Genomic DNA, 26,474 nt, shown 5'->3' with positions numbered 1-26,474 from the left:
CAATTACCTCAAGCGGTTGTCAAGGCTATTTACACATTCCCTTACTCTCGTATTATAAGTACGCTATCCGTTGCTGTATTTCAAAGTCACAAACAGCTGCAAGCGAACCAGCAGTTACTGTTTTTTGTACGTGTTGGATAAGTCCAGATCTAATAAGGAAATGCTTTGAACCAGCTGTCAAATTAGTCGGTTGAACTTGTATACGGGGTATGTTGTGTTGCGTTGACTAGGGGGTGTTCCTACTGTATTCGTTATGTATTGATGCTTATTGACTTTTCGTTTCCTTCAAGTGACGAGGTAGCCTATAGTGAATTAGTGACATTCAAAATGCCTCCGTCTTCAGGAGAATTATGGGGGCATCCTGTTATGCCATCATCTGTCCTTGTTGATTGTTTATTGCCAAATGGAATTGTCATTCAGTTGGGGTGTGTAAGAGATGCCCCCCTAAATGTCATCAAAGGTAAACTTACAATGTTTATTCCTATAGAAAACTTGTCCATTGCATCTCTGTAAACAGGAAACTTGTGGAGGGAAGCAAAAAAACACCCACTGTTCTATCTCCTTGGAGATCCATCCACATACATTTTCGTTTCCATTTCACATGATGCTGAGCAAGAAGAATTTTATGACGAGTCCCGAAGATTGTGTGATCTGCGTTTATTTCTTCCTCTTTTGAAAGTAAGTCATGTTGTGATATTCAAAATTGATTGGATTCAAATATTTTCTTTTTCAGATTATCGAGCCCCAAGGAAATAAAATGGAAAAAATTCTCAACTCAGAGATTGGTTTAGCTGTTGGAGTTGCCATCCATGAACTGGATGAAATGAAGGATCCTGAAGTGCAAGATTTTAGACGAAATATTATGCAGGTTTGCAAAGAATGTGCAGAGTTACGTGATCTTGAGGGACTAGAAACCCAAGCGCTTTTCGCCTATCCTGCAGAAGTTGAGACTAAAAACGACTTTCCTTCGTCAATTGAAAAAAAGCTCGATCGAGGAGAGATTATCCTGTGTATATGGCAGTTAGCAAATGACGGGTATGGCAAAATGACTTGTTGTCCAATGAAATAATCAAGCAATAAAAGCAATTTTTTTCCCCGCAGAGCTGACCAGCAAAAGCTAACAGTTCGGGTGTCAAAAGACGCGTTCCCAGAAACGGTTGTCGCTGAAGCTATCGGCAAAAAGAGTAAAAGCCTCCGAATGTCGCGTGAACAGCAAATACAGCTCATCGACGAACACCAGAAAACTTTTGTGCTAAAAGTTTGTGGAACCCAGGAATTTTTACTCGAAAGATATGCAATTTGTCAGTATAAGGTATTACATTAAATAATTCTGTCATCACGCATTTCACGTAGTAATTGTTGTGCTCCTACTTCAGTACATTCGCCATTGTTTAGCGAAAGGAGAAATTCCTCAGCTCTGTCTGTTTTCCCGCCGTGAAGTTTATGCAAGCCTTCCAGAAAACACTTTGCACATACCGTCGTACATGCGAAGAACTCTTCCAAACCCTCCTACTGGCAATTCTCTTTCCCTGTGGCAACTCAACAACTTGTTTCGAGTGCACATTCTTTGGGCCACTTATGTAAATGTCAGAGACGTAGACATGATTTACGTCCGCGCTGGCCTCTATCATGGCCAAGAGCCCTTGTGCTCCACTAAAGAGAGCCAGCAGGTCCCCTTTAATTCTCCCAAATGGCATCAGTGGCTAACGTTTGAGTTGAATTTGGTCGATTTGCCGCGTGGCGCCAGACTTTGTCTTTCCATCTGTTCGGTTACCAAGCGAAAGAAAAGAGAGGTAAGTTGTTTGCTACCATCAAGATGAAACTACACGCCACCACATATTTTTGGGGTTTTCAATTACAGGAACATTGCATGCTTGCATGGGGTAACATCAACATGTTTGACTATCGGAATTCACTGCTTACCGGTAAAGTTTCACTGTCTCTGTGGACGGTACCTAAAGGAATGGATGCACTACTCAACCATTTGGGAACAACCGGTTTGAGAATTTTATCTTATTTTAATCTTTCGATCGGTAATATCTAAAATATATCTATATTGTTCGATTTGTCGCGTAGGATCTAATCCCAATAAAGATGCACCATGTCTGGAAGTAGAATTCGATCGTGTGACACCGATGATTTTATATCCGGATAGCAATGCGGTTGAAGAGTATGGTCGGTTTGTTACCAGTATACCGATCGTCGGAACTAGTCTTCCTACCGATTCGGCAAAAACGACTTCCAACATCGAGGGTCTGTTGGAGATTCAAGCAAAAGATCCGCTTAGCGAACTTTCTGAACAGGAGAAGGATATGTTGTGGGAAATGAGGCACGTTTGTTGCAAGAAAGTTCCGGATGCGTTACCGAAACTCTTAGAAGCTGTTAAATGGAACAGCCGCGACAATGTCGCTCAAGTGCGTATTACTTGATAAATCTTTGAAATGGAACTTTGATCAAAATTTGTTTTTTACTTTCAATCAGATGTTCCTACTTTTAAATGTATGGCCTCCTGTTGCACCCGAAACAGCACTGGAGCTGCTAGATTGTAAATATGCCGATCCTTCCGTACGGAAACTTGCTGTTAGGTAAATGGCGAAATCTGATTTTATTTGAATGAACAATTTATATTTAATTTTGGGTTTTGCAGGTGGTTAGATAAATCATTAAGCAATGATACCCTCGGTCAATTTCTCCTCCAGTTGGTTCAAACCTTGAAATATGAACCATATTTGGACAATGAACTTTCACGCTTTTTACTAAAACGTTCTTTACTTAATAAAAAAATTGGTACGAAATGTGATTTAAACGCATCTTTTCGAATTAGTTTAAATAAGAATTTGTCTCTCGATTGCGTAGGACACTTTTTCTTCTGGCATTTAAAGTCTGAAATGAATAATCCCTCGATCTCACTCCGTTTTGGGATTCTTCTGGAAGCTTATTGTCGGGGCATAGGAGGTCATTTAAAAGGTCTTTTACGGCAAGTAGAAGCCCTAGACAAGTTAACTAAACTAACGGATGTCTTGAAAGTAAAAAAAGACGAACCCCTAAAGGTAAAGTAGATTTTCAAGTGCTTCGCTTACTTCTCTCCTGTTCACTTTCAACTTTTCCCATTTTCAGGATCGCATGAAGTATTTATGTGAATCAGTGTCTCAGTCGGATTACGTGGATGCGTTGCAGAATTTTACGTCGCCCCTCAACGGTAATCATACCCTCGGCTCCTTGGTTGCGGACAACTGCAGGATAATGGACTCGGCTAAAAGACCTCTTTGGCTAATCTGGAAAAATCCTGATCCTCTTGGTCACGCGATTCAGCCCCTGTATTCTATCATTTTCAAAAATGGTGACGACCTTCGACAGGATATGCTCACTTTGCAAGTCATCAGAATTATGGACAGTATTTGGCTCAACGAAGGTGAACGTCATTTAAATTTCTATTTCAAGTGCCGACTCAAACATTTCTTTTACGACTACTCACAGGACTCGACCTTCGGATGATGCCGTACGCCTGTTTGTCGACGGGCAAAGACGTTGGAATGATCGAAGTTGTACGGCAAGCCAAAACAGTTTACGGTATACAGCGGCAAGGTGGAAAGTTGGCGGCTATTCAAGTAGATTCTACGCAGCTGCACAAATGGATCAAGGAGAAAAACAAAGGGCCAAAGTAATTTTCGACATTTTTAATTAGTCAAGGCTTTGAAATGGAAATTTCATTGAAACAAATTTTAAAATATTTCAGATACGAGCAGGCCATTGAAACTTTTACTCATTCGTGTGCTGGCTATTGTGTCGCTACTTTTATCCTCGGTATCGGCGATCGTAATCCGGATAACATTATGGTCAATGAAGATGGCAGTATCTTCCACATCGATTTTGGTCATTTTTTGGGACATTTTAAGAAGAAATTCGGTATCAATCGAGAGCGAGTACCATTTGTCCTCACAGAAGACTTCCTTTACGTCATTTCAAAGGGAGTCGAGAATCCAACGAAAAGCAAAGCCTTCCAACTGTACGTGAACACATTAAATGCCAGCATACAGCATCTATATTTCTGTTCTAATTTCATTTAGATTCCAAGAACTTTGTGGACGAGCCTATCTGGCACTTCGACGGCATGCGAATCTTCTCATCACGTTATTTATTATGATGTTGCCTACTGGGATTCCAGAGTTACAAGTATGAAATTGGTTGAAAACCATGTCCGGCGGTGGAATTTTTACTAAATTCTCCTTTTTGTTTTTAGTCAGTAGACGACATCGGGTACCTTCGTAAAACCCTAGCTGTAGAAAAGACTGAAGAAAAAGCTTTAGAATACTTTCAAAACCAGCTGTTTGAAGCTTATGGAGGAGCCTGGACCACGAAGTTGGATTGGTTTTTTCACAGCGTTAAGCATATGTAGAATCCTACATTAATTTATCTGAATTCTGACAGTTGGTATTTTAACCTTCATGACAATTGAGTGTTTGGTTTTACGCGTTATACTAGGTAAAAACGCTTGTGATCTGCTTAAATTATAATCGAAAATGTACAAAATGGAGGAACGACAAAGAAATTGCTCCTCTCCCCCTCGATATTGATCGTCCTGCCAGCCACATTGGTTGTGTATTTAAATTGCCGATTTCCTTGTTTGCCTTTTGCAACATTATCTTCGCCATTAACAAGGCGCTTTTTTTGCAAAAATAAATTCAAATTGTGTTTAAAATACCCGACCCTTTTTTTTATTTCATTTGTTAATGGGAAAATTTATTAATTTTTATAGGAAACGAATAGATGGTTAAAAGTTCTATTACTAGACTACGAATACATCTACACAAATCGGACTTCATTGCTGGAAAAACTGGTGACAAGCAAACAATTTCATTCCAAACCTCTAGATTTTTCCAGATTTGTCAGGAGAAGATCGCGAGAAACGGATTTTTCAAGCGCTGCCATTTTCTCTAGTGATTGAAATGCACCATTAGAGGGGTACTAAAAACGTCAGATGTCAAGAGACGAGTTTACCCATAACTGCGCGCCTTCCATTGGGATGATTGCGGTCATGGCGCTGCTTGATGAAGATCCATTGGTGTTCAAAGTAGCGACAATCAATGATGCATCCGTCCAGTGTTTTAATTTCTTCCGTCAGTCTAATCGTGTCGTATTTGATTTCAGAGAGATTAGGACCCCCTGCATGAAGCTCGGCTATTTTTAAACTAAAAGTGTAACGGTGGAAGAAATAAAAAAAACTGCTCTACAATCAAAATTGTAATAAATTTTGTGTTTTAATAACTCTTTAATTCCTTTCGGAATTTTTAGTCGAAAACTGCATTCCTGAACATCATTTTCCTGCCATTGAAAGACGTCGTAGTTGGTTCCGCATTTGTAGCCCTTCAATGACAGAAAGTATAATCAAGTTAAGGACAAGACTAACCAAACAAGTGCAAGTGGATGTCACCTTTGCTCGTGGGCAGAACATGAGCGAACGAAACGGATATTTGAAACGCTGGGCGTATTCATCAGACAAATAATTTTCAGTCTGATACGCTTCCTCATACTTGACAATATCCAAATCAAATGCCTCGTTCTTTTTCACACCGGCACAACTCGGTATCAAGATCTCCTCCTATTGTCACACAAATCAGAATGTAATCAAGAACCTTAGTCAATTACCAACATATTAATAACTTACCCTGACAAAAGTGATTCGTTTGAGAATGTTATAGTTAGTCAGATCCTTTCCGTTGCATCTGATTGCGTCGCGAATTAAAAACGTCAATTTTCTGTTAGTTCCTTCTTCCTTATTTCCTTCGCAACTGGCATCAGCACCATTGAATTTTTCGCTTGTAATGATCCCATCGAGAACAGTGTCAGTGACAGGTCTCCCGTCAAACGTTTCTATCTTAATGGCGTGATCTTCGTCAACACGAAAAATGTGTTGCGTCATATTCTCCAGGAAATTATCCCCGGAATGATCAATGTAAAGCAGAAATCGCGGTCCGGATGGTTTGGGTGCCACCACGTAAGGCTCCGATGCAAGCGAGTGGACATTCTCCGTCGACAAGGAGACGGGCCACATTACAGGGAAATATCAGTCTGACCTTTGGCGAATTTTCCCAAACGCACTTGCATTTCACGAACCAGGTCAAAGTCATTCACAAGATGTACCCCCACAACGTCTACATTATCCAGAAATTTGGTGTCAGGGTTGAGGGTGAATTTTTTAGGTGCTCTGCTAAAAATTCAAAAAGAGTCGTTTTTCAGTTGAGTCGTCGCGTTATAATTTGCCAGATTTTTAGTTATCGCTTAACCGTCGATAAACTATTATTGAAGTATTTGTTCAAACGCTGAATCATTCGGGTATGCCAGTTCCAATTATCGCAATGTGCGTTGCCAAATGTCGCTATCTTCTTCCGAATTCAATGTTTAATTAGTGTCAATTGCGCAAACAAATAAGTTATATATAGTATACACTCATGACACGAATGCTGATCATTTAAAGTTTATAGCATGTTCAAATATTTTAAAATTTTAAACATCATCAAACTAAACTAACCGGACACTGTACTAGCCACTACAGATCAAAAACATATCGTCACAAAAAGACTAATCCCACATGGAGGAGGATTGGAGGAGAACTAACTCATGCCAAGTGTTGATCTTACAATTTCTTTGCGATCAGCAACAATAGATTCGTCCCCCCCCCCCATTAGTTTCGCAAAAGTAGCCGGGTTTGTCTAAATCAAGACATTTTCTTTGATTTTGCCATCATTATGGCGTCTGTCATGTATGAAATGTATCAATCAAAGATTTAGACCATTCTTCGCCATCTAGTGATGATAAAAAGGAACGAAAATATTTTGCCAATAACAAAAAAACAAAGACACATAACTTGCGAGAGTTGTGCTTCCTCCTTTTATCCTTCATGTTTCCAATCTCCTTTTACCGAGTCCGTATAATGAACCTTGAACGTTTATAGCTTCTAATCCTAAAGTGACAATTTATGATCTTGATGAAAATCTTTTGTGTGAAAGGAACCCAGTGAAGAGATTGGAACGAGCGCGTTTTATGGGCGCAACTCGCAAGCGCGCAACTTATACTCAAGTTTACCGGGTTCGCCAACGCTTCTCAGCTGATAGTTATACGTTAGTCAACTGTACACTGGCGTGCGAGTGAAGATGATCTAATTCCTTTCACCGTGTATATAGAGAAGTCATGATAACTCAACTCGTACACAAGTGCCAGGAATTTCGAAAGTCCTCACTTACATCACACCAGCGACAGCTCACCAACTCCGTCGACGGGTTCAACCGCCAATCCCTTTGGATTGTCACGAGGAGGCTACGTCATTGCAAGACAACAACTATACTGATAGGCAAGTCTGACGTTCAGCTTCAATTGTAACTTAACTTAAAAGAAAGAAAGAAAAAAAGAAATCAACGAGAACCGTTTTGTAGAATTTCGTACACTCGTCGGCAATTGTCTATCGTACCCCAGATGGTAACGTACTTATGTTCTCGACATGGACGATAAATATGTACAGTGTGATTGTAAGCTAATTCTCTCAACAAATAATCCTCGGAAAAGATGTTTTCTTCTCAAATTGATTGTAGGACACTCGATGGTGACTGGCAGGTTGTCGATGACGTCACTACAAGGTGCCAGTCGGCTTTCAGCATCTCCGCCGGTTATGAAAAGATTCCCATTGATAAAGCTTACACTAACCCAATATTCTTCTTCTAGCCTTTTTACATTTGTTCCATGGCGTCCGACAACTCGCCCGCAATCCTTATTCGATATTCCAGTCACGACGATTCGATCGACGTAGACTTTTTTTTCTATAGTGGTTTTGATGGAAAATTCGGGTAATGCAGCCTGCGGTTGTTTAGTGCACTGCTTGACGGTTTTCTTTTCATTAAAGGTGCGGGCCGGGGTATTCTCCATTTCGTCAGTTACTAGAGGCTGTGGTTCGGTCACTGGTGATTTAGCTTGAACTGCAGTGGAATTACAAGCTAATGACGTTAAGATTTCAGTAATTTCTGTGACTGGAGGGATGATGGGCTCTTCGATTTGGAGTTGGTTGAATACCGAAGCTACGATTCGCCTTCTGTTTTCGTAGCTTTAGCTGCGTTTTGGATATGTTTAGTTGCTTCTTGCATTGCAGCCAGAGCTTCCGATAGCGCCTCCACTTGCTCTTTAGCCAACTTTGTCGATTTTTGCACGGAAGACAAAGTTTCCTCTTGAGTGTCCAAAAGTTTTTGATTCTCTTGTTTTAGTCTCTCTAGTTCTTCTCGGCAATCTTCAGCCTCCTTCTTTAGGTTGTCATTATTTAACTCGAGTAAAGATTTATCGCTTTCCAGGTTCAAATTACGGGACGTTAATATCTTATTTTCCCTCTCCTTTATTGCGAGCATACCTTTGCATATGAAGCTGTCTTCGTTTTTAATTCGTTCTCGTTCCAGATCGCACATTTTTAATGACAGGATCTCATTCTTAGTTCCTATTGTATATTTCAAATGGACGATTTCGTTTCTGAGCATTTCTGTGATTTCCCACGTCGAGGGATTGCAGAGCAGAACGGATTTTTCTTTCTTGAGCTCGTCGATTTGAGACTCGAATGCAGTTAACTCTTTTTTTAGTTGAGCGACTTTTGCCTTCGAAGCCACGTCTTTATCCATCAGCTCATCGTATTGCAATAATGTTTCCTTCAATTTATTGTTCAGGTCGTTTGTCGTATCCATCAGGTTCTTTATTTCGTCCGATTGGAAACTCACTGTACGATCTGACAGCTCGAGATTGGTTTTCAGCTTGGAATTTTCATATCTGAGTTGCGTAAGTTCATCGGAATCCAGTTTCTCTTGATTCCGGCTATCCGATTCGTACTTAGCCACAGATACCTTCAGAAATTTCACCTCGTCTTGGAGTCCCTCCTTCTCCTCTACTATCTCGTCAACACCGTGCATGGCGCTGACATTGTGAAGCCTATTCTGACATACCCCAATCTCGTTTTTTAGATTCTGGTTGTCGTTTTCTAGGTTTTTCACATACTCTTCGCTTATTTTCGTTGTTGTCCCCGGGAAATGATCAACCGGCGACTTTTCGGTATTTTTATCCATTGAATCAGTACTGTCAGGTAATACGGCAGAGGCTTGTTCCGGTTTCCACATAACAGGTAGGGGTGTTATATGGGTCCGGCTGGTTGCCTCTTGCACTTCGGTTGTCGGAACTTGATTGTTACAAGATTCCGGATTAGGTTCTGGTCTGGTTTCAGTTGTGGTATCTGATTCAGAATTTTTTATCAGTAGAAAACAGACCCAAGCAAATATGGTTGCGCAAACGAATACTAAAAGAGCCATTTTTTCAATAGACGAATTGTTCGTAGTAATAGTATTTAGACTATACTCTTCTAGTTAGCTGTAGCCTATATAGCTTTTGACTCTTCCTTATATAACCTCTGACCGACAATGAAGAGTATGCACGAGAGGAATTTTCGTAATTTTGCTCAATATTTCAATTTTCTATGTAATTACTTTAAACTTTTTTATCTGATTGAAATCAGCAGAATTTTACGATCAATGTTCGAAAGAATTTATTGTGTTAAATTAATTTTAATGATTGTATCGCCGATTTGAAATCACAGATTATTGGATATGGGTGTGTTTCAGTATACCGTTGATCGATTGCACAACTCATTTCTGGCATCTTCTGCTTTGTGGGATTTTATTTGACTACCGATGGAGAGAAGTAGAGAACACAACTCAAGATCAATCTTCTTACTTTCGTAAATATTTAAATCCATATATAATAAAAGAACAAGCTTTTGGGGGAGGAGCCTGTGTCTGTCACGCATAATCCATCCATATATAATAAAAGAACAAGCTTTTGTGGGAGGAGCCTGTGTCTGTCACGGACAGTTTGGGGGAGGAGCCTGTGTCTGTGTCAACACAGGCTCCTCCTCCAAAAGTTTTTATTATATATGGAACACGAGTAACCTGAGCCCCGTTCAAATCCGGGGAATTTTGGTCTAGCGTAAAGTCGCACTCTTTTGCTATTCGCTTTTCTGTAGCTTAATAATCTGCCCGTCATAGATTTTATCGTGGGAAATCTGCCCAGTACCTTACTTGCAGATTTCGTCATCACGGCGATGCTTTAGACCTTATTCCAATCAAAAGGTATGGGTCAAGCCGACCCCTTTGCGTCGCGTTGCAGTGTGAAGGGGTGACGTGAACAGCAGATTTTTATTTGGCTTGCCCGATGTGGTTTGCGCATAGGCTTGACGGGTTAATCGTGCCCGAGGGAAGAATAGGGAGAAAAGGAAAGTCTGGTCCCCTCTTTTTTTCATTCTTTCCTTTCCTCCCCTCTTTTTTTCATTCTTTCCTTTCCTCCCCTCTTTTTTTCATTCTTTCCTTTCCTCCCTTTCCTTCCCTCGGGCACGATTAACCCGTCAAGCCTATGCGCAAACCACATCGGGCGAGCCAAATAAAAATCTGCTGTTCACGTCACCCCTTCACACTGCAACGCGACGCAAAGGGGTCGGCTTGACCCATACCTTTTGATTGGAATAAGGTCTCATCAAAGATTGCGTCATCACGGCGACGACATCTGGTGTTGGGCATGTTTGGGCATGTTCCATTTTGGGGGAGGAGCCTGTCTTGACACATTATGCGTGACAAATCCTGCCATTGAAAGACGTCGTAGTTGGTTCCGCATTTGTAGCCCTTCAATGACAGAAAGTATAATCAAGTTAAGGGCAAGACTAACCAAACAAGTGCAAGTGGATGTCACCTTTGCTCGTGGGCAGAACATGAGCGAACGAAACGGATATTTGAAACGCTGGGCGTATTCATCAGACAAATAATTTTCAGTCTGATACGCTTCCTCATACTTGACAATATCCAAATCAAATGCCTCGTTCTTTTTCACACCGGCACAACTCGGTATCAAGATCTCCTCCTATTGTCACACAAATCAGAAACATCATTCAAAATTAAAATACAAACAGATTAATAACTTACCCTGACAAAAGTGATTCGTTTAAGAATGTTATAGTTAGTCAGATCCTTTCCGTTGCATCTGATTGCGTCACGAATTAAAAACGTAAATTTTCTGTTAGTTCCTTCTTCCTTATTTTTCTCGCAACTGGCATCTGCACCATTTAATTTTTCGCTTGTAATGATCCCATCGAGGACAGTGTCAGTGACAGGTCGCCCGTCAAACGTTTCTATCTTAATGGCGTGATCCTCATCGACACGAAAAATGTGTTGCGTCATATTCTCCAGGAAAATATCCCCGGAAGAATCAATGTATAGCAGAAACCGCGGTCCGGATGGTTTGGGTCCCACCACATAAGGCTTTGATGCAAGCGACTGGACGTTCTTCGTGGACAAGGAGACGGGCCACATTACAGGGAAAAAAAACAGTCTGACCATTGGCGAAATTCCCCAAACGCACTTGCATGTCACGAACCAGGTCAAAGTCATGAACAAGATATACCCCCTCAACGTCTTCGTTGTCCAGAAATTTTGTGTCAGGTCAGGATTGATCCGAGTGAATGTTTGCCTTTAATATGTAAACATTCAAAAATTGGTAGGTAGTCGCCTAGTCGGTTATTTCTCGGTTTTTTAAATTCCGTTATATTTTGAGTCTAGGTAAACTATATCAAACAATGAATCACCCTGAATCATTTAATATGTTCCAACCGGTTCCAACTATCGCAATGTGCGTTGTCAAGAGAAACATTAGACCATATCTTTCGGGTACGACCATATGACATTGCGCAAAAAAGCTGTTCTCAGCGCGCAAAGCGACTCACCAACACTCAAAAGTATACTCATTCAAACTAAATGATTAAAATATTTGAAAATATTTAAAACTGAAATTTATTAGGTAGGACTTAATAGGCCGATAGAGAAGTAACATATACTACTCCACCACAGACAAGGAAAATCATCTTACGTCCGCTTACGTCTATAATAAAAACTTACGTTTGTGACTGTTGAGGACAACCCCATTGGATCCCCATAAAAAAAAAAAATATCGAGTAAGGTACCTAGCACGGTGTTCCATCTTCGAAAATGCTTGTCAACAACGGTACGGCTCAACAGCAAAGACAGTCTATCTTGAGTTTTGACCTTTGCATAAAAACTGATTGAAGATTTGTAGTATTCGTCCCGCAGTTAGCGCGTTACCTGAACTCTTGGAGTTCGGAGTACGACTGACAAAGACAAAGACAATTAAATAGATCAACACTCAACATAGATTACAATACACCGGATATACAACGGACGTGTGGCCCAATGGATAAGGCGCCTGCCTACGGAGCAGGAGATTGTCTTGTTATCGTCTTTGCTTCGTTAAATTCATTCCCATTCACCTAAAAACGGCTAAACGGGATCTTTCTCTCCACCAAAAAATGTAAATGGACATAGGAGGCATTTGGTGAATTTCTAAATACTCGAATTCAGTGGCCACATAAATTGACAGACAATTTCTTCCCGGTTCGATTGGTTGTTTACGTAAAAACTGGAGCGTGAAAACACGCGGGAGGTAGTAACATTTACATTTTGAAAATGGACGCGAACAAAGGGTAGATGCTCATTTTTTTTTAATTATTTCGTTGCGAATATTATTTGCAATTTGCATTTTGCATGTTGTTGTCAGCGAATTTTGGTTCGTTTCTTAATTTTGCGCTCGACAATTTTTAAAATTTGGCAATAGTGCATCTCGTAAAATTAATGCAACCGATTTTTCGAGCCCAGAGGGCAAAGGGCGACAGAGAATAATAATAAGAAACTTTTTTCGTTGACTGTTTTGGGTGCCGTTTTGTATTTTGAGGTCTTTCAGTTAGTCGATTTAGTTATTAACTATTTTCTTTAATATGCCTCAGCCGAAATGGTACGGAAAATCTCTTTCGGCATTGTGCATTGACAGTATCGTCGATAACATGGAGAAATGGACGGCATTGCGTAGCTCGGAGGATGTTTCCTGTCTTTTTTTTCATCTGCGTGAGTGTCTATATAAAATAGTTGGTATCTATTACTACTTTTATTTTATTATGCCATTTTGACTACACACAGCTTCACATTGTCTAGAGTACATGACTGAATGTCTCTTGGAAGACTACTCGATAACAGAGGACATGTTTGATTTGCTTTCAAGCCCACACATGAAAGTTCTGGATTTATCAGAACTGGGCACTGGACGTGATGCAGAAAGAAATCTTCGCATTGTTCGTCTAGCATCTGACAGATGTTTGGTATATACAAGACCAATAGTTAATTCTGCATTATAATAGTTTTCAATTTATGTATAACTCTTTGAAATTACAGCAACTCACTACACTGAAGATTCATGATAACCCCCCATTGCCCGTTGAATTTTCCGAAGGACAGAGAAATTTTGAAGTAGAAGAGTCTTTTGCTTGTATTTTGCAGCGTTTTGAGTTCTTGCAAATTCTTGATTTATCTTTCACAATTTATGGTGCAAGAAGCATGCTCAAACTTGGATCAATCAATCAACCAAAAATAAGGTAGGGTCTACTCTACTTTAATGAAGTAAATTGACTGTATAACACTTCATATTTTCCCCCCCTAGGGAGTTGCTAGTTGATTACTGCCCTGGTGTGACCGATACCGTAGTTGAAGTGTTTTGCAACGGTCAAAGTTCTCTTCAGATATTATCAGTTAATGGAACGGAAGTGACTCATTCCGGAATTCGATTTGCTATCGAACATTTACCAGAGCTGAAAGATTTAGAATGCGACAATGAGTCTGTTATCCTCAAAGCTTTTCGTAGAATTCGTAAAGAAACCGCAAAAAAATATTCTTTGAACAAGTGGATGTGGAATCCGCCAGACGAAGTCTCCTATAAAAAAGGCAGCGTTTCATTGATGGTTGACATGTGTCCGTCGCTTGTTGATGTTTTCATACAAGTAGACGAAGGATTTACCGATGAGGAGTTATTAGGTGAGAAAAATCTGAAATGATGGTATTCGTATGTGCAGAAAAACTAAACGCAATTTTATTTCAGGTTTTCGAAAACTTAAACAACTAAAAAATTTCGAAATTCAGACATCACCCTATCTACCGTCAATCATCTCTATTCGTGGCGGTGTAATTCCTCTTCTACAAGCTCATGGCCTTACACTTGAACAATTATATTTAACGGTGGAAGTAACGAGTGAACAAGTCTTTGTCATCATCGAGAGCTGCCCGAACATTCACCGATTGCTACTTTTTTTAGAAAGTACCGATCTGGAAACTCCCGAACCGGTGGTAGATAATGGCGTCCACTCTTCTCTTTGTTCCTCAAAGGAAGTAATTCCGTTAAGGATGCTGGAAGAAATCTCTCTGTCTTCTCATTTTTCTCGATTCGCTATTTCTCGCAAACTCTTACTTTTTCTTTTGTTTTCCCCTGCTCTTACAGTGGTTTCCATAGACGAGTGTTTCACTCTTGATGACAAGATCATTGAGGAAGCTTGCGCTAGAAACAGTTTCAAGTATTTGACCAAGTTAAAGTTTCGCGGTTGTTCTAATGTGAGCCAGAAAGGCATCGATTTTTTTCTGAACGAAGCGAATCCTTTGTCCGACATTTATTTAGAAGACTGTGGAAATGTGAACCCTGAGCGTATGAGAACCATGGCTCAAGAGAAGCATTGGAATGTCAAGTGGAATGTTGAAGATTAAGAGGTGATTGCAGTAAGACAATGCGATCCAATGTTTTTTTTTTAAACTTTCGTCGTTTTTTCTGCCCAAACACTTATTTCCTTATGTTTATACTGTATGCTTTCATAAAATCTTCACCTGAAACTCTCATAAGATTCTTTATCTGGTGTACACGAGTCAAGGTTAAATAGTCACGGAATTCAATATGTGTCTGTTTCATTTTACAATTGAACTTCATTCCACACCTTCTTACAATTAGGTGTAAATTTAAATAAGCTTAAAAAATCCTACACTACATTTATTCAATTAGGACATGATTTGCAATAACTTGTAAGTTCGCTTTAATTTTATTTTAAGTTGAAGTAATTTCTAATTTTGATATTAAACTAAATTTCTCTTTTTCTAAGTGATCAAAAAATATTTGCATCGTTTTCAACGGGTGCACGGGGGATCCTAGCATGGGTATTCAAATGATGAAAGACCACTATATATTTGCATCCAAGCAGTTGACAAACATGCTGTAGAGTGTAGACGAAGCTATTCATCATATCCAAGATTTCATTGCTGAGAACACAGGATCTAGTCCAACACCTCCTGTAATCTCTCCAACTCTTGTCCCTAACCATCCTCCTCCTCAAGTGACTCTTATAAGAGATAAATTTTATATTAATCTTGATCATGCACCTGAAACATTCAAGATTGTTGAAAGAGTGCTTGGTCCTTCCGGTGACAATGTCAACTACATTCAAACAGAGACTGGTGTAAGTGTATCTTTGCAAGGTCAGGGAATTAGTTCATCAAATGCAAGTGATGAACCACATCATTTATTACTAGAGTAAGTGTTTTTTATCTTGATTTTTTTAGTCCTTTATTATAAATCTGATCTTTTTTTTTTCAGGCATATTGAACCGTCAGCATCCAGTTCAAAACGCCCGATCATTGGCGCTTAGTTTAGTTGGAACTCTCCAACAAGACTTCATTCAGTGGCAAAGAGAACAACAAGCATTACAACAACAGCAACTTGTTTACACCTTCTCTCAACCATACTATAGCGGGTAAATAATCGTTTTATTTAGCTTACTTAACTAAAAAGTGCTTTTTGAATTTCAGGTTTACGGCATTTGAATAATGAGATTTTCCAGGATTGTTAACTGTTGTGCATATTATGTGTTTTAATTACAATTGGCTCTCGTTCAGGTCATCAACTGCTAGTGGAAATTTCACCTATCCTGCCGTTGCCATGGTTTACGGCATGGAAAATGGTTTGACACAGACTGCAGCTGTGAGAGAGCCACAGTCAGTAGGCTACAAACCCACCAACACACGAGAGGCTTGCCGGGCAAGAGGCCCTCGCGGTTCGATTATCAACAGTCTATACAGGTGTGTTTCCAGTCCGAGAAACTGCAAGGACATCTTTTCACCCACATAGGATGACTGCGGACTTTTTAGACATTCAAAGGACGTGACTTTGTCTCCCAACACTGGCTAATATATGAAAACTTTGACTTTGCAGGTCTTGAGATAGCAGTTACCGGCGAGTCAGAGACCAAACGACTGAAAATTACTCATCTCCCCTACTCTTGATCGTTCGATTCATTACGCTAGTGTTTTCTTTTCATGTGGTTGACCAGTATTGGGATTCGTGAGCTATGATTCATTTTCAATGCTCAATCGATGTGCTTATCTTGTTTCACTGGTTCCTATTAATACATCCAGGTGTCTTGTTTGGAGATTTCAAATTTTTCTCGATGTTGTTATTTATTTCAAGTAAAACTAAGTTAACTTGTTTATTTTATAACTGTGTGAACCTTGGAATTAAATTTCAAAGTTGTGCAGTCTAGGTAAATTCATGAAGCTTTATGTTATAGAGATAGAGAATAATATAGTGCACATTCTATACCAGTTGTATACGTCGGCCATTTTTAGATTTCATGTTGCGCATGCGTCCATCATCTACGTGATTTATCTGGATATATAAGTTACTTGAAAGTGTATGTGAAATTGAATGTGCCAATGATGAAAATTTAGGATAAATATTATGGGATACATTGTTAACCGCCAATGACCCACTTCAATTCAAATATGGTCGTATAACTTCGCTTTCTCGTTTTTCTTTGCTGCGATGGATTAGTCTTTCAATGATGAATGAAACGGCCGCTAAACCACAACCTATTCGTACATGAATTTGCCGTTTATGAATAATTTGTACAAAGTACCCAAGTTTTTCTTTTTACCAAAAAAGAGGACGTAGAAGGATCCTTGCATGTCGGCTACGCTGATGGCTTGAATGGTGTCACCGTCACTACCTCCGGTAGATGTTTCAGAACAGCGATCGGCCGACGGCCAAAAGTTCTGACGCCAATGTTCAATAAGTCCACCGCGTTGCATGTAAATAATCCTACAAAACAAGCATCATCAAAATATTTATGCGTTTAATGAAAATCAAGATAAGAACATAGTAGCTATAATATAATTAGTATGATTACTTACTCGAGATTGACCCTCTCTAAAATAGGAGAATCTCTGGGGAAAGCCAAGGCAACTTGCAGCAAGAAAAAGTTTTCAGTACCTAATAATCGGTAAGATTTATGTTAAAGTGTGAATAATGAGTATGGTTAAAATCGATCACTGACGTACCTAAAGAGAAGTTGCACGAATTGGTTTTCATGAAATCCTGTTTCATTAGCCATTGAAGGTTAGTCTTCCACTCAATGTAGACATGCTGCTGATTTCGTATCATGTCCAAAAGCACAACGTCTGCTGTATCATGCAGAATGGCACCTTCATAATGTTCTCTATACATTTTTTCATCCGATGTCTTATAATACCAAATCATTTCATTAGCAGTAGATTGTGGATAGACTCTGCATTTTTATAAACTAACCTTGAGTTAATCTTCTAGGGCCGTACCACGAAGGATGCCCCAAGTAAGGGAGCCTTTATTGTCGATCAGATCCTGCAGAGTGTTGATAGGATTGGTGTACGTGGGGAATGTCAAAAAAGCGACAAGATTTCCTTAACGTGAAGATTATCATGAGTAAATTGTTTTTTATTTTAATAGTTTAGACAAGGTTACCTGAGTAAGCAGTTAAAACTACGATCATGAAAAGCCAAAAGAAACCTACTACCATTCGACCACTCAGAGCGATAGGCATTTCTCTTTGGCCTAATATAAAAGTACATTTATTAAATTTAGTGCCACAGAAAAGCATGAGAAATAATTCGTTAGGTGATTACCCTGAAAAAGCAACGCGCCGATACAATACCAAATATTATACCAGATGCTAAAAATTGGCGATCCTGGACGATCAGGGTAGAAGTCATAAAACGGGGTGATATTATTGAAGGCCCAGATCAATGAACCTGCGCCAATTGTCATGGCAAAAATTGTAATCCAAGCCTATTATAGAAATATGATGATATAAATTTTCTTCACTTGTTATTCCTTCAACTAGTTACGTTTGGAGTGTAAGGCTGAATGAAGAGGTACGCACGACTCAGTTGCTTAGGTCGAGCAAACATGAAAGTGTAAGGTTGGGCGTCTACGAGGGGTTGTCAACTCGATCCGAAGGTGTACGGATCTTAAATCCAAAAATCATTTTTTCAGATTTTTGGGATTTTTTCAGATTTTTTCAGATTTTTTCAGATTTTTTCAGATTTTTTCAGATTTTTTCAGATTTTTTCAGATTGCTATAAAGTCTTATTTTACCAGATGGAACACCCATTGATTGACGTGGCTTTACTTTACAGATAATTGTCCAGCGCTGGACAATTTCTTTGCAAACCTCTGACAAAATTTGGAATGTAACTTTGTGCCCAGGTGAAAGTTTGAACTTGGACGGGCACCGTGAAAAGATAGATCCAAATATTTGTAGTTTTTTTTCTTTATTCATAATTTCGAGAACATCAGGATCACCAAGTACATCTCGGATGTACTCTTCAATCATGACACTTGACTCATTTACTTTAGCCAACGCACGAATTCCACTAAAATTGAGATCGTTAAGTATTTTTTTAATACTTTCAGGTACAATGACCTTGTTTTCTTTAACAATTCCCATGTATCGTCATCCTCTCTAGAAATATAAGAATTTATAGAAGTCATTTTTCCCATCAAAAATTCCTAGCATGGCACTGACAGCAGACAGACCAAGAGACAGACAGAAGCCCAAGGGGAATTATTAACACAGTAAGGGGAATTAGAATCGATAACGAAAAAAATCGATTCTTGTAAAATTTTGTCGATTTATTTAAACCAAAATTCTTGGAATTTTGGGATTTTTGGGATTTTTTGATTTTTTGATTTTTGGGATTTTTTAGGGATTTTTTTGAAAAAATCCGAGGGTGTACGAGGATTTTTTTGAGTTGACAACCCCTCGGGCGTCTAGAGACATGCTAAAATTGACGGCACTCATTCGATCGGCTGTGACAGTGAACCCTGCAGCGGCAAATGCTACCTGAAATTTCCAGCACAAATAATGATTTCAGTTAAAATCACATGAATCGCATAATAAGTACCGATCCTGTCCGAACTTGTTCCACCATGCCAGTCCACCGACTGAAGCTAAGTCGAGAGCCCCATTTACCATCAGCGGGTTCCACAACATTGACGCTACAACAGATGAACGTTAAACATGAAATTGAAATAGATTACACTAACAATCAGAGGAAATTGCGTGAAACCTGAAATTCAGACGGTTTCCAAGCTCTTTCGTCAGTTCCAAAACCAAACTAGTGTGGCGTAATACCACCTTCCCTTGGCTGTTTCGTTCAAAGATTTGCCACGGAGGAAACTGAAAAAAACAAAAAGGATTATATATTTGCTTACAGAACGAACTAGTAACAACAAATTAAAATACCTCCATAGTCGTAACGTTGATGACACGCTGGCGAAGTCCTCCAGTGAAATCGTCGTAGACGACAAGACCATGGGCTGCGTCCCAGACCCCGACATCCAAGAGCGTTGGTTTTCTCGTTTCTTTTATTTCGACAGCCTTTAAAGCCCAGTTTAGCCAACTCGAGCATTTAGTCGCGTCTTTCCACATATTCTGGCCAAAACAAAAATTAAAGTTTTACTCATTGGACAAGTATATCGAGATCAAAGGATGTGGAAGAATCTATTTACTTGTAAAGTTCGAAAAATGTTGTTTCTGCGATCGCCAGCTGACGGTTTCGATCTATTCCAGTCATCTTCGGTGGTTTGAAAATAGTGCGTCTCTTCTTCTCGGATCACCTGATGAAGAGCCTTCATATACACCTGCAATAGATTTGAAGTGTAGCACGGCAGGTCATTAACACGTTCCGATGACGAGTTTGCGTTGGCTGTTGTTTCTATATCAAAGATGTTGTACAAAAAAGATATGTTCTGTCCGTCTTCCACATTCGGCAAGAAAATGGTAGGGTCAGTAGAATCGGTGATTAAGACCAACCATTGGGAATAAGGATTCACCAATCTAACGTCACTAGCCTGAAAATTCAAAACTGCTTCAGATAACGAGTAAGGATATTGATGTTTGAAACCCACCGCATCAAACGCCCATAACGCGGTGTCTTGTTTAGATACCAAGATGAAATTACGACCTTTAGGCCTGACCTGCAGATTCAGCAACTGAGATTCAAAGTTCTTTTTCCTGAAAACGATCAATTTGAGAATTAGGACTATAATTGATTTAACCAGTTGTTGCTGTTTACCTCAAGGCAACCGAAGGCAACAGGGCCATGCAGTTTCAGCACGACAGTTAGAGCAAGAGGGTTTTTCTTATGAACAGGGCGGCTCAAGCTATCGACCAACCCATCGAATAACTCTTTACCTAAAGAGAATGTTTATTCAAAAAATTACAGTTATAATATTGCAGTGAACGTGTTTCTCAAAACACGTCCACAACAAAGCTAATAACAACTTCAGAACATTTTATTTTTAAAATAAAAGTGTCGAGAAACTTACTTGCGTACTCCTCTGCAATAACGACAGCTTCCTTCCACTTAAGTGTGTCGCTTAAACGCAAATCAGTAAAAATTTGAGGCAGTTCGGCTCCCGCTTTCACCACACCGGTACCATCAAAACGGCCCAACGAGTGATTCGAGGACAATTATCGCCTTCATCACAAAACTCATTTCATATCGATCGAACGTCTTAACAGTCTGTTTATTCTTCAAAATGTAAATACTGACTTGTAATGGCGATGTGGAGGATCGGGAGGCTGGCGAGATTCTTGTCGAAACGGGTAAGAACGTCGCAGGGCAAAATAGATAGGACAGCGTTGATATCTAAATCCCCAAAATTGATTCAAGATTGTTTTCTTAATTTTAGCAGAAATAAATCAATTTTACTTGATGACAATTTATCTGTCGGATTGAGATAAGTAACGTTGAATTTCTGTAGGCGGAGATAATCTATTTCAGGACTGGATGGCATGCTGGCGACATCAAAGATGTTCGTGAACGTCTGCTGGAGATTTCCGATAAAGTTTTTTTTCCATCACCACGCCTTGAAATGGAGAGCCCTTGAATTATACACTATTCAGCCTAAATTACATCACATATTACCTAAAGTGATGTTGCCAGTCCTGTACGGGTCGGTGTTGGTGTCGTCGTCTTTTGTTTTGTTGCCGCGCAACAGAAATTTGATGTAATCTTTCATGGTTTCTACCTGAACGGCGGCACGCTTCGCAATCTTGTGCTTGTTGTGCTTCACTGTTAAAATTTTATACAATTTTTTCTGGGCTAAAACCCCCAAATAAAAATAGTTGTAGTTGTAGTTTAGTGGTTTTTATCCCCGACAAAGTTGGGGGCAAAAACAATACGAAAAATTCGCGGTTAAAACTACGTTATCCCTGAGGTATATTTATATACGAAGGTCCTTAACAATATAGGGTGTGGGGTATAGGGGGTAGGGTAGTAGTAGCTAGTAGTGAAATTCAGAGGGTTTAATGTCCATTTAGTTATCCTTTATACGTTTCTTCCCTGAATGACCAATCGTCACCAAATTTTGTACATAATTCTGTCAAAATTTGATACATGTCCTAACGGGGTTTCATTTGTTTTCATTACTGTTTTAAAAATTTAATTTGCGTACTTGTTACCTAGCTGGTTGCCGAATCCTAGGCAGTGAATTCGCTTTTTTGCGTAACCTTCCAACTGTCAGTGCATGCTCAGCAGTGTAAACAAAAAGAAAAAAAAAGTTTGGATCTTCCCTAGCAAGACAAGTTTTCTGCTATGGGAGTGGAGAGTATTAATTATTTGATTTGGTTTTTATGTTCGATTTCGATTTCGTCTTTTTCTTCTTTTTACTTTGTATTTTCCCACTTTTATTTTTTTAACCCTTTTAGTTTCATAATTAACTCTTTTTGTTTACTATTTTTTATCTTGATTTTAATAAATTTGGTTGTCAGTAAAATGTCTATGCCTCCTTTTTTAACAGTTAGTCATCAACCAAGAAGTTGAGGAACATTTTTAAAATGTTAGATTATATTCATTTTGAAGCTCTGGGTCATCTCTCCCTTCTTCCTCTGTCCTCTCCTCGGTCATCAAGATCTTCTTGCGGTCGTGAAGAGTTACCACCGATCTTCCACTTCCATTTACCTCCGAAAGCTTATTAAGAGGAATTTTTCAAAAATTTAGTTTTCTTTTCCGTATTGATCGAGATTCGAACCCCGAACCATGCGAATGGGAGCCTCGGTTGATGACCATTAGACCATCATTGTTAGATAAATAGAAGGGAAAAAATGGGTATGATGGTAGTTCGCTATCTATTAGCCAAGACTCATGTAATGCAACATGTGACCGCATGATATAATTGTATTGTTACTATAGTAATAAGTGTTACTTTAACTTAATCTAAACATGAAGTGCGACGTGGGGTGGCGGGGCGAAGCGTCCGCCACACCTAAGTCGCACCACTCATAATATTATGAGTGGTGCGACTTCGAATATTACGAATATTATGATAATATTGACAGATTATTAGTCAATTAGTTAATAAGAATCAATTAATTTAAGAGAATAAAGGGAAACAAAATTTTCCAAACATAATAGTATGTATTTATCTACTATTTAACCTTGATTTTCTGTCTCCTTAACGTTTAAAAACATTCCCGAAGGACATTACCGAAGGAATCTTGTTTTCGACAGTGACTAGGATTTTATGGGGAATTTAAACCAAAGTTTGTATAGTGGTTAAATATAAAAAAAGCGTCCATTAATGGAAGAAAAAGTACACGGGCAATCAATGAGATAAACATTAAACGTCGGTTGTTTGACTGTTTGAGTGTCGGTAAACAATGTAAACTATTCAACTTTCGTCAACTATTGCCAAACAATGAATCATCCTGAATAATTCGTTTCAAACTATCGGTAACGTCAATCAATGAGGTTGTCAAGAGAAACAGGAAGAGAAACATTACGGTTATCTTTTCGGGTACGACCTACAACATTGTGCAAAAGAAAGCTTGTTGTGACTCACAAGCAATTTACTCATTTAAAGTAAGCTATTCAAATATTTGAACATATTTTACATTAATTCTCTGGACACTTTCAAACGAACCCAAAAAATTCATCAGTGGGATCCGGAGAAACTAGGTGCGGAGATTTCAAAAAGGTGGAAAAATCGTTTCGTGCACAGGACGTGTGGCCCAATGGATAAGGCGCCTGCCTACGGAGCAGGAGATTCCAGGTACGATCCCTGGCACGTTCAATTTTACGATCTAAAAATTTATTCGGATTGTATTGCACTTGTTCATTTATCATTCAGAGCATTGCATTACAAAATATTTCATAAAGAAAAAACAAAAAAGAAACATTTCCTAGCTCAACTTGGTGTATTTCTAATGACTGTTCAGGAAATAGTTTACTTTTTAAAATGCATCTTTGTTGCCTGGATTTCACACGTAATGGATGGATCAAACAAAATTACAAAAAAAGAGAGAAAAATAAGTGAATGAAAATTTTGAACAGGAAAATTTTCCCGTTTCAGCGTTTTGGCTTGTTTGTTTCTTTGCTTTCATTTTCGTAAAGGGAATGTCTTATTTTGTTTTTACATAATAATCGCAGATGACCTTCTGATGGACGAAATTGATGAGACCAACACACAGCTATAATAGACAAGTACCGAAGGAGAAAACAATTTTATTCCTAACCTCTAGAATTTTCTAGAGTTGCAAGAAGAAGATCACGAGAGACGGCATTTTCTAGCGCTTACATTTTCCCTATAGCAATAAAAATCCAGAAGGAAAGTAAAATTTTAGTCTGAAGTCAATTGTAAAATGTTCAGTTTACACATAATTGCGCGCTTTCAATTGGGATGATTGCGGTCATGGCGCTGAGTGATGAAGATCCATTGCTGATCAAAATAGCGGCAATCAATAATGCATCCATCCAGCATTTTAGTTTCCTCTGTCAGTTTATAATCGCTAAAAGAAATCGCTCAATAAGAAATCGCTCCTCTCCCCCTCGCTATTGATCCTCCTGCCAGTCACACGCAGTCACATTGGTTGTGTATTTATTAAATTGCCGATTTCCTTGTTTGCCTTTTTGCAACATTATCTTCGCCATTAACTATAGGCGCTTTTTTGCAAAAATAAATTCAAATTGTGTTTAAAATACCAGCGCATTTTTTTTCTATTTATTAATGGGACAAAGTATATAATGTTTGATTATATATGATAACGATATTATTGTAGAATATCGACTCGATGATTGATATTACTATACCATACTACTATTGATATACTATACTATAACTTATACGTCTACACAAACTCGACATATTGCTAGGCAAATCTGGCAAACAAACAATTTTACTCCAAACCTCTAGCAATATTTAAATGTGCCAGAAGAAAATCACGAGAAACTTGATTTTCAAGCGCTTCCATTTTCCCTAGAAAAAAGTAAAAAAAAAAAAAGACCATCCAGCATTAGAGGGAAACTAAAATCTCCGTTTGACGACAAATGTAAAGAGCTGAGTTTACCCTTAACTGCCTCACTTCCATTGGGATGATTACGGTCATGGCGCTGCTTGATGAAGATCCATTGGTGATCAAAATAGCGGCAATCAATAATGCATCCGTCCAGCATTTTCATTTCATCTGTCAGTCTAATCATGTCGTATTTGATTTCGAATTTCGTTTTTGGGCCCCCTACATGAAGCTCGGCCTCTGTCGGACTAAAAATATTAAAGAACTAGGAAATTCAATTCAAATTCAAATTTTTAACAAATTGGTTGTTTCATCACTTTTTTATTCCTTTTGGAATTTTAAGTCGAAAACTGCATTTTTGATTGTCATTTTCCTGCCACTTAAAATTGTGGTTGGATTTGGTGTCGCATTTGTAGCCCTTTATAATGAAAGGGGGAAAAATTACGGAGAGACCAACAAGAAAAAGCCAGTGGATGAATGAACCTTCTTTTTTGGATAAAAAATAAAAAAATCCAACGGATATTTGAAACGCTGAGCGTATTCAACAGACAAGAAATTTTCCGTCCTATGTGCTTCCTCATATTCGACGATATCCAAGTCAAATGCCTCGTTCTCTTTTCCCCTGGTATACGTCATCGGTATTATGATCTTTTCCTGTTGTCACAAAAATCAGAAGGTAATCAGAAACATGATTCGAATCCAAACAGATTAATAACTTATACCCTGACAAAAGCGATTCGTTCAAGGATGTTCAAACCAGTCAGGTCATTTCCGCTGCACCTGATTGCGTCCAGAATTACAAACTTCAATTTTCCGGTAGTTCCGTCTTCCTTAATATTTCCATTACAACTGGCATCATCATCTGATTTCTCTCTTGTAATGACCCCATCGAGAACAGTGTCGGTGATTGGTCTCCCGTCAGACGTTTCTATCTTGATGGCGTGATCTTCGTCGACACGAAAAATGTGTTGCGTCATATTCTCCAGGAGAATATCCCCGGAAGAATCAATGTAAAGAAGAAACCGCGTTCCTGATGGCTTGGGTCCCACCACATAAGGCTTCGATGCAAGCGACTGGACGTTCTTCATGGACAAGGAGACGGGCCACATTACAGGGAAAAAAACAGCCTGACCTTTGGCGAATTTTCCCAAACGCACTTGCATTTCACGAACCAGGTCAAAGTCATGAACAAGATGTACCCCCTCAACGTCTTCGTCATCCAGAAATTTGGTGTCAGGGTTGATCCGAGTGAATGTTGTCCTTTAATAAACATTTAAAATGTATGGTAGGTAAATCCGGTTATTTTTTTATTTTTAAATTTCGTTATCGTTCGATTTTGGGTAAACTATTTAAACAACGTATCACCCTGATTCATTTGGGCATATATGTTCCAACTATCTCAATGTGCGTTGTCATCCCAATCATCTTTCGGGTACGACCTAATACGACATTGCGCAAAGAAAGCTATTTTAAATACTACTAACCAGCACTCACAAGAGCCTATACTCATTTAAACTAACTATTAAAATATGTGAAAATATTTCGACTAAAATTTATTAGGTACTTAATAGGCCGGTAGAGAACTAACATATACTAACATTTAAAAAAATGACGTTTGTGACGGTTGAGGACAATCCCATTGACTACTCGTAAAAAAAATAATATCGAGTAAGATACCTCCTAGCACGGCGTTCCATCTTCGAAAATCCTTGTCAACAACGGTACGGCTCAACAGCAAAGACAGTCTATCTTGACCTTTGCGTAAAAACTGATTGAAGATTTGTAGTATTCGTTCCGCAGTTAGCGCGTTACCTGAACCCTTGGAGTTCGGAGTGCGACTGACAAAGACAGAGACAATTCAATAGATCAACATTCAAGTGTTCAACATAGATTACAATACACCGGATATTATTTTCCAAACAGTTAA

General features: G+C 39.0%; 5 protein-coding genes, 4 long non-coding RNA genes and 1 other non-coding gene across 14 annotated transcripts; 4 read left to right on the top strand and 6 right to left on the bottom strand.

Annotated features, from left to right (window-relative positions):
* Positions 1 to 37: 37 nt before the first annotated feature.
* LOC124342342 (phosphatidylinositol 4,5-bisphosphate 3-kinase catalytic subunit alpha isoform-like) lies at positions 38 to 4,698 on the top strand. 2 transcript variants are annotated; one of them, XM_046795309.1, is made up of 16 exons: positions 38 to 207; positions 291 to 460; positions 518 to 678; positions 734 to 1,035; positions 1,102 to 1,312; positions 1,377 to 1,793; positions 1,862 to 1,997; positions 2,077 to 2,414; positions 2,482 to 2,585; positions 2,648 to 2,787; positions 2,857 to 3,050; positions 3,118 to 3,412; positions 3,478 to 3,661; positions 3,737 to 4,006; positions 4,068 to 4,173; positions 4,241 to 4,698. In XM_046795309.1, exons 2-16 carry the CDS (start codon positions 328 to 330, stop codon positions 4,394 to 4,396), a joined length of 3,147 nt encoding a protein of 1,048 aa, XP_046651265.1. In that variant the 5' UTR covers positions 38 to 207; positions 291 to 327; the 3' UTR covers positions 4,397 to 4,698. The 2 variants fall into 2 exon arrangements, with proteins under 2 accessions (XP_046651265.1, XP_046651264.1); XM_046795308.1 differs by having other exon boundaries at positions 38 to 460.
* Positions 3,673 to 14,844, top strand: LOC124342343. Of its 4 annotated transcripts, XM_046795313.1 has the most exons (6): positions 3,673 to 3,684; positions 8,099 to 8,102; positions 13,050 to 13,228; positions 13,302 to 13,501; positions 13,567 to 13,937; positions 14,002 to 14,844. In XM_046795313.1, the coding sequence occupies exons 3-6, from the start codon at positions 13,070 to 13,072 to the stop codon at positions 14,655 to 14,657; spliced, it is 1,386 nt and encodes a 461-aa protein (XP_046651269.1). In that variant the 5' UTR covers positions 3,673 to 3,684; positions 8,099 to 8,102; positions 13,050 to 13,069; the 3' UTR covers positions 14,658 to 14,844. The 4 variants fall into 4 exon arrangements, with proteins under 4 accessions (XP_046651269.1, XP_046651266.1, XP_046651268.1 ...); XM_046795310.1 differs by lacking the exons at positions 3,673 to 3,684; positions 8,099 to 8,102 and adding an exon at positions 12,679 to 13,001 and having other exon boundaries at positions 13,065 to 13,228; XM_046795312.1 differs by lacking the exons at positions 3,673 to 3,684; positions 8,099 to 8,102 and adding an exon at positions 12,680 to 12,977 and having other exon boundaries at positions 13,065 to 13,228.
* LOC124342350 (mRNA-capping enzyme-like) lies at positions 4,767 to 6,208 on the bottom strand. The gene is made up of 5 exons (XM_046795319.1): positions 5,666 to 6,208; positions 5,432 to 5,599; positions 5,267 to 5,364; positions 4,999 to 5,189; positions 4,767 to 4,934 (listed from the first exon to the last, which is right to left on the bottom strand). The coding sequence occupies exons 1-5, from the start codon at positions 6,050 to 6,052 to the stop codon at positions 4,855 to 4,857; spliced, it is 924 nt and encodes a 307-aa protein (XP_046651275.1). The 5' UTR covers positions 6,053 to 6,208; the 3' UTR covers positions 4,767 to 4,854.
* A 324-nt stretch (positions 14,845 to 15,168) lies between the features above and the next one.
* On the top strand, positions 15,169 to 15,968 carry LOC124342352. The gene is made up of 3 exons (XR_006918781.1): positions 15,169 to 15,471; positions 15,535 to 15,691; positions 15,834 to 15,968. It is a non-coding gene; the product is annotated as an uncharacterized LOC124342352 (long non-coding RNA).
* A 624-nt stretch (positions 15,969 to 16,592) lies between these two features.
* LOC124342351 (ionotropic receptor 93a-like) lies at positions 16,593 to 17,409 on the bottom strand. The gene is made up of 4 exons (XM_046795320.1): positions 17,274 to 17,409; positions 17,127 to 17,205; positions 16,871 to 17,034; positions 16,593 to 16,805 (listed from the first exon to the last, which is right to left on the bottom strand). Exons 1-4 carry the CDS (start codon positions 17,374 to 17,376, stop codon positions 16,708 to 16,710), a joined length of 444 nt encoding a protein of 147 aa, XP_046651276.1. The 5' UTR covers positions 17,377 to 17,409; the 3' UTR covers positions 16,593 to 16,707.
* A 124-nt stretch (positions 17,410 to 17,533) lies between these two features.
* On the bottom strand, positions 17,534 to 17,967 carry LOC124342355. Its single transcript, XR_006918784.1, has 3 exons — positions 17,874 to 17,967; positions 17,713 to 17,802; positions 17,534 to 17,651 (listed from the first exon to the last, which is right to left on the bottom strand). It is a non-coding gene; the product is annotated as an uncharacterized LOC124342355 (long non-coding RNA).
* A 1,046-nt stretch (positions 17,968 to 19,013) lies between these two features.
* Positions 19,014 to 19,381, bottom strand: LOC124342354. The gene is made up of 3 exons (XR_006918783.1): positions 19,320 to 19,381; positions 19,155 to 19,248; positions 19,014 to 19,093 (listed from the first exon to the last, which is right to left on the bottom strand). It is a non-coding gene; the product is annotated as an uncharacterized LOC124342354 (long non-coding RNA).
* A 1,301-nt stretch (positions 19,382 to 20,682) lies between these two features.
* Positions 20,683 to 21,349, bottom strand: LOC124342353. Its single transcript, XR_006918782.1, has 4 exons — positions 21,183 to 21,349; positions 20,967 to 21,123; positions 20,808 to 20,903; positions 20,683 to 20,732 (listed from the first exon to the last, which is right to left on the bottom strand). It is a non-coding gene; the product is annotated as an uncharacterized LOC124342353 (long non-coding RNA).
* Positions 21,350 to 23,255: 1,906 nt separating this feature from the next.
* Trnar-acg lies at positions 23,256 to 23,328 on the top strand. The gene has a single exon. It is a non-coding gene; the product is annotated as a tRNA-Arg (tRNA).
* Positions 23,329 to 23,433: 105 nt separating this feature from the next.
* Positions 23,434 to 26,365, bottom strand: LOC124342349 (mRNA-capping enzyme-like). The gene is made up of 7 exons (XM_046795318.1): positions 26,225 to 26,365; positions 25,270 to 25,807; positions 25,031 to 25,201; positions 24,865 to 24,965; positions 24,602 to 24,795; positions 23,910 to 24,510; positions 23,434 to 23,839 (listed from the first exon to the last, which is right to left on the bottom strand). Exons 1-6 carry the CDS (start codon positions 26,242 to 26,244, stop codon positions 24,431 to 24,433), a joined length of 1,104 nt encoding a protein of 367 aa, XP_046651274.1. The 5' UTR covers positions 26,245 to 26,365; the 3' UTR covers positions 23,434 to 23,839; positions 23,910 to 24,430.
* Between the last annotated feature and the right edge of the window lie 109 nt (positions 26,366 to 26,474).

The sequence above is a fragment of the Daphnia pulicaria genome, chromosome 6 (genome assembly GCF_021234035.1).
Source record: "Daphnia pulicaria isolate SC F1-1A chromosome 6, SC_F0-13Bv2, whole genome shotgun sequence".
Taxonomy (NCBI): domain Eukaryota; kingdom Metazoa; phylum Arthropoda; class Branchiopoda; order Diplostraca; family Daphniidae; genus Daphnia; species Daphnia pulicaria.
The sequence above is the reverse complement of the archived record's forward strand: the minus strand, read 5'-3'. Positions and strand labels throughout refer to the sequence as shown.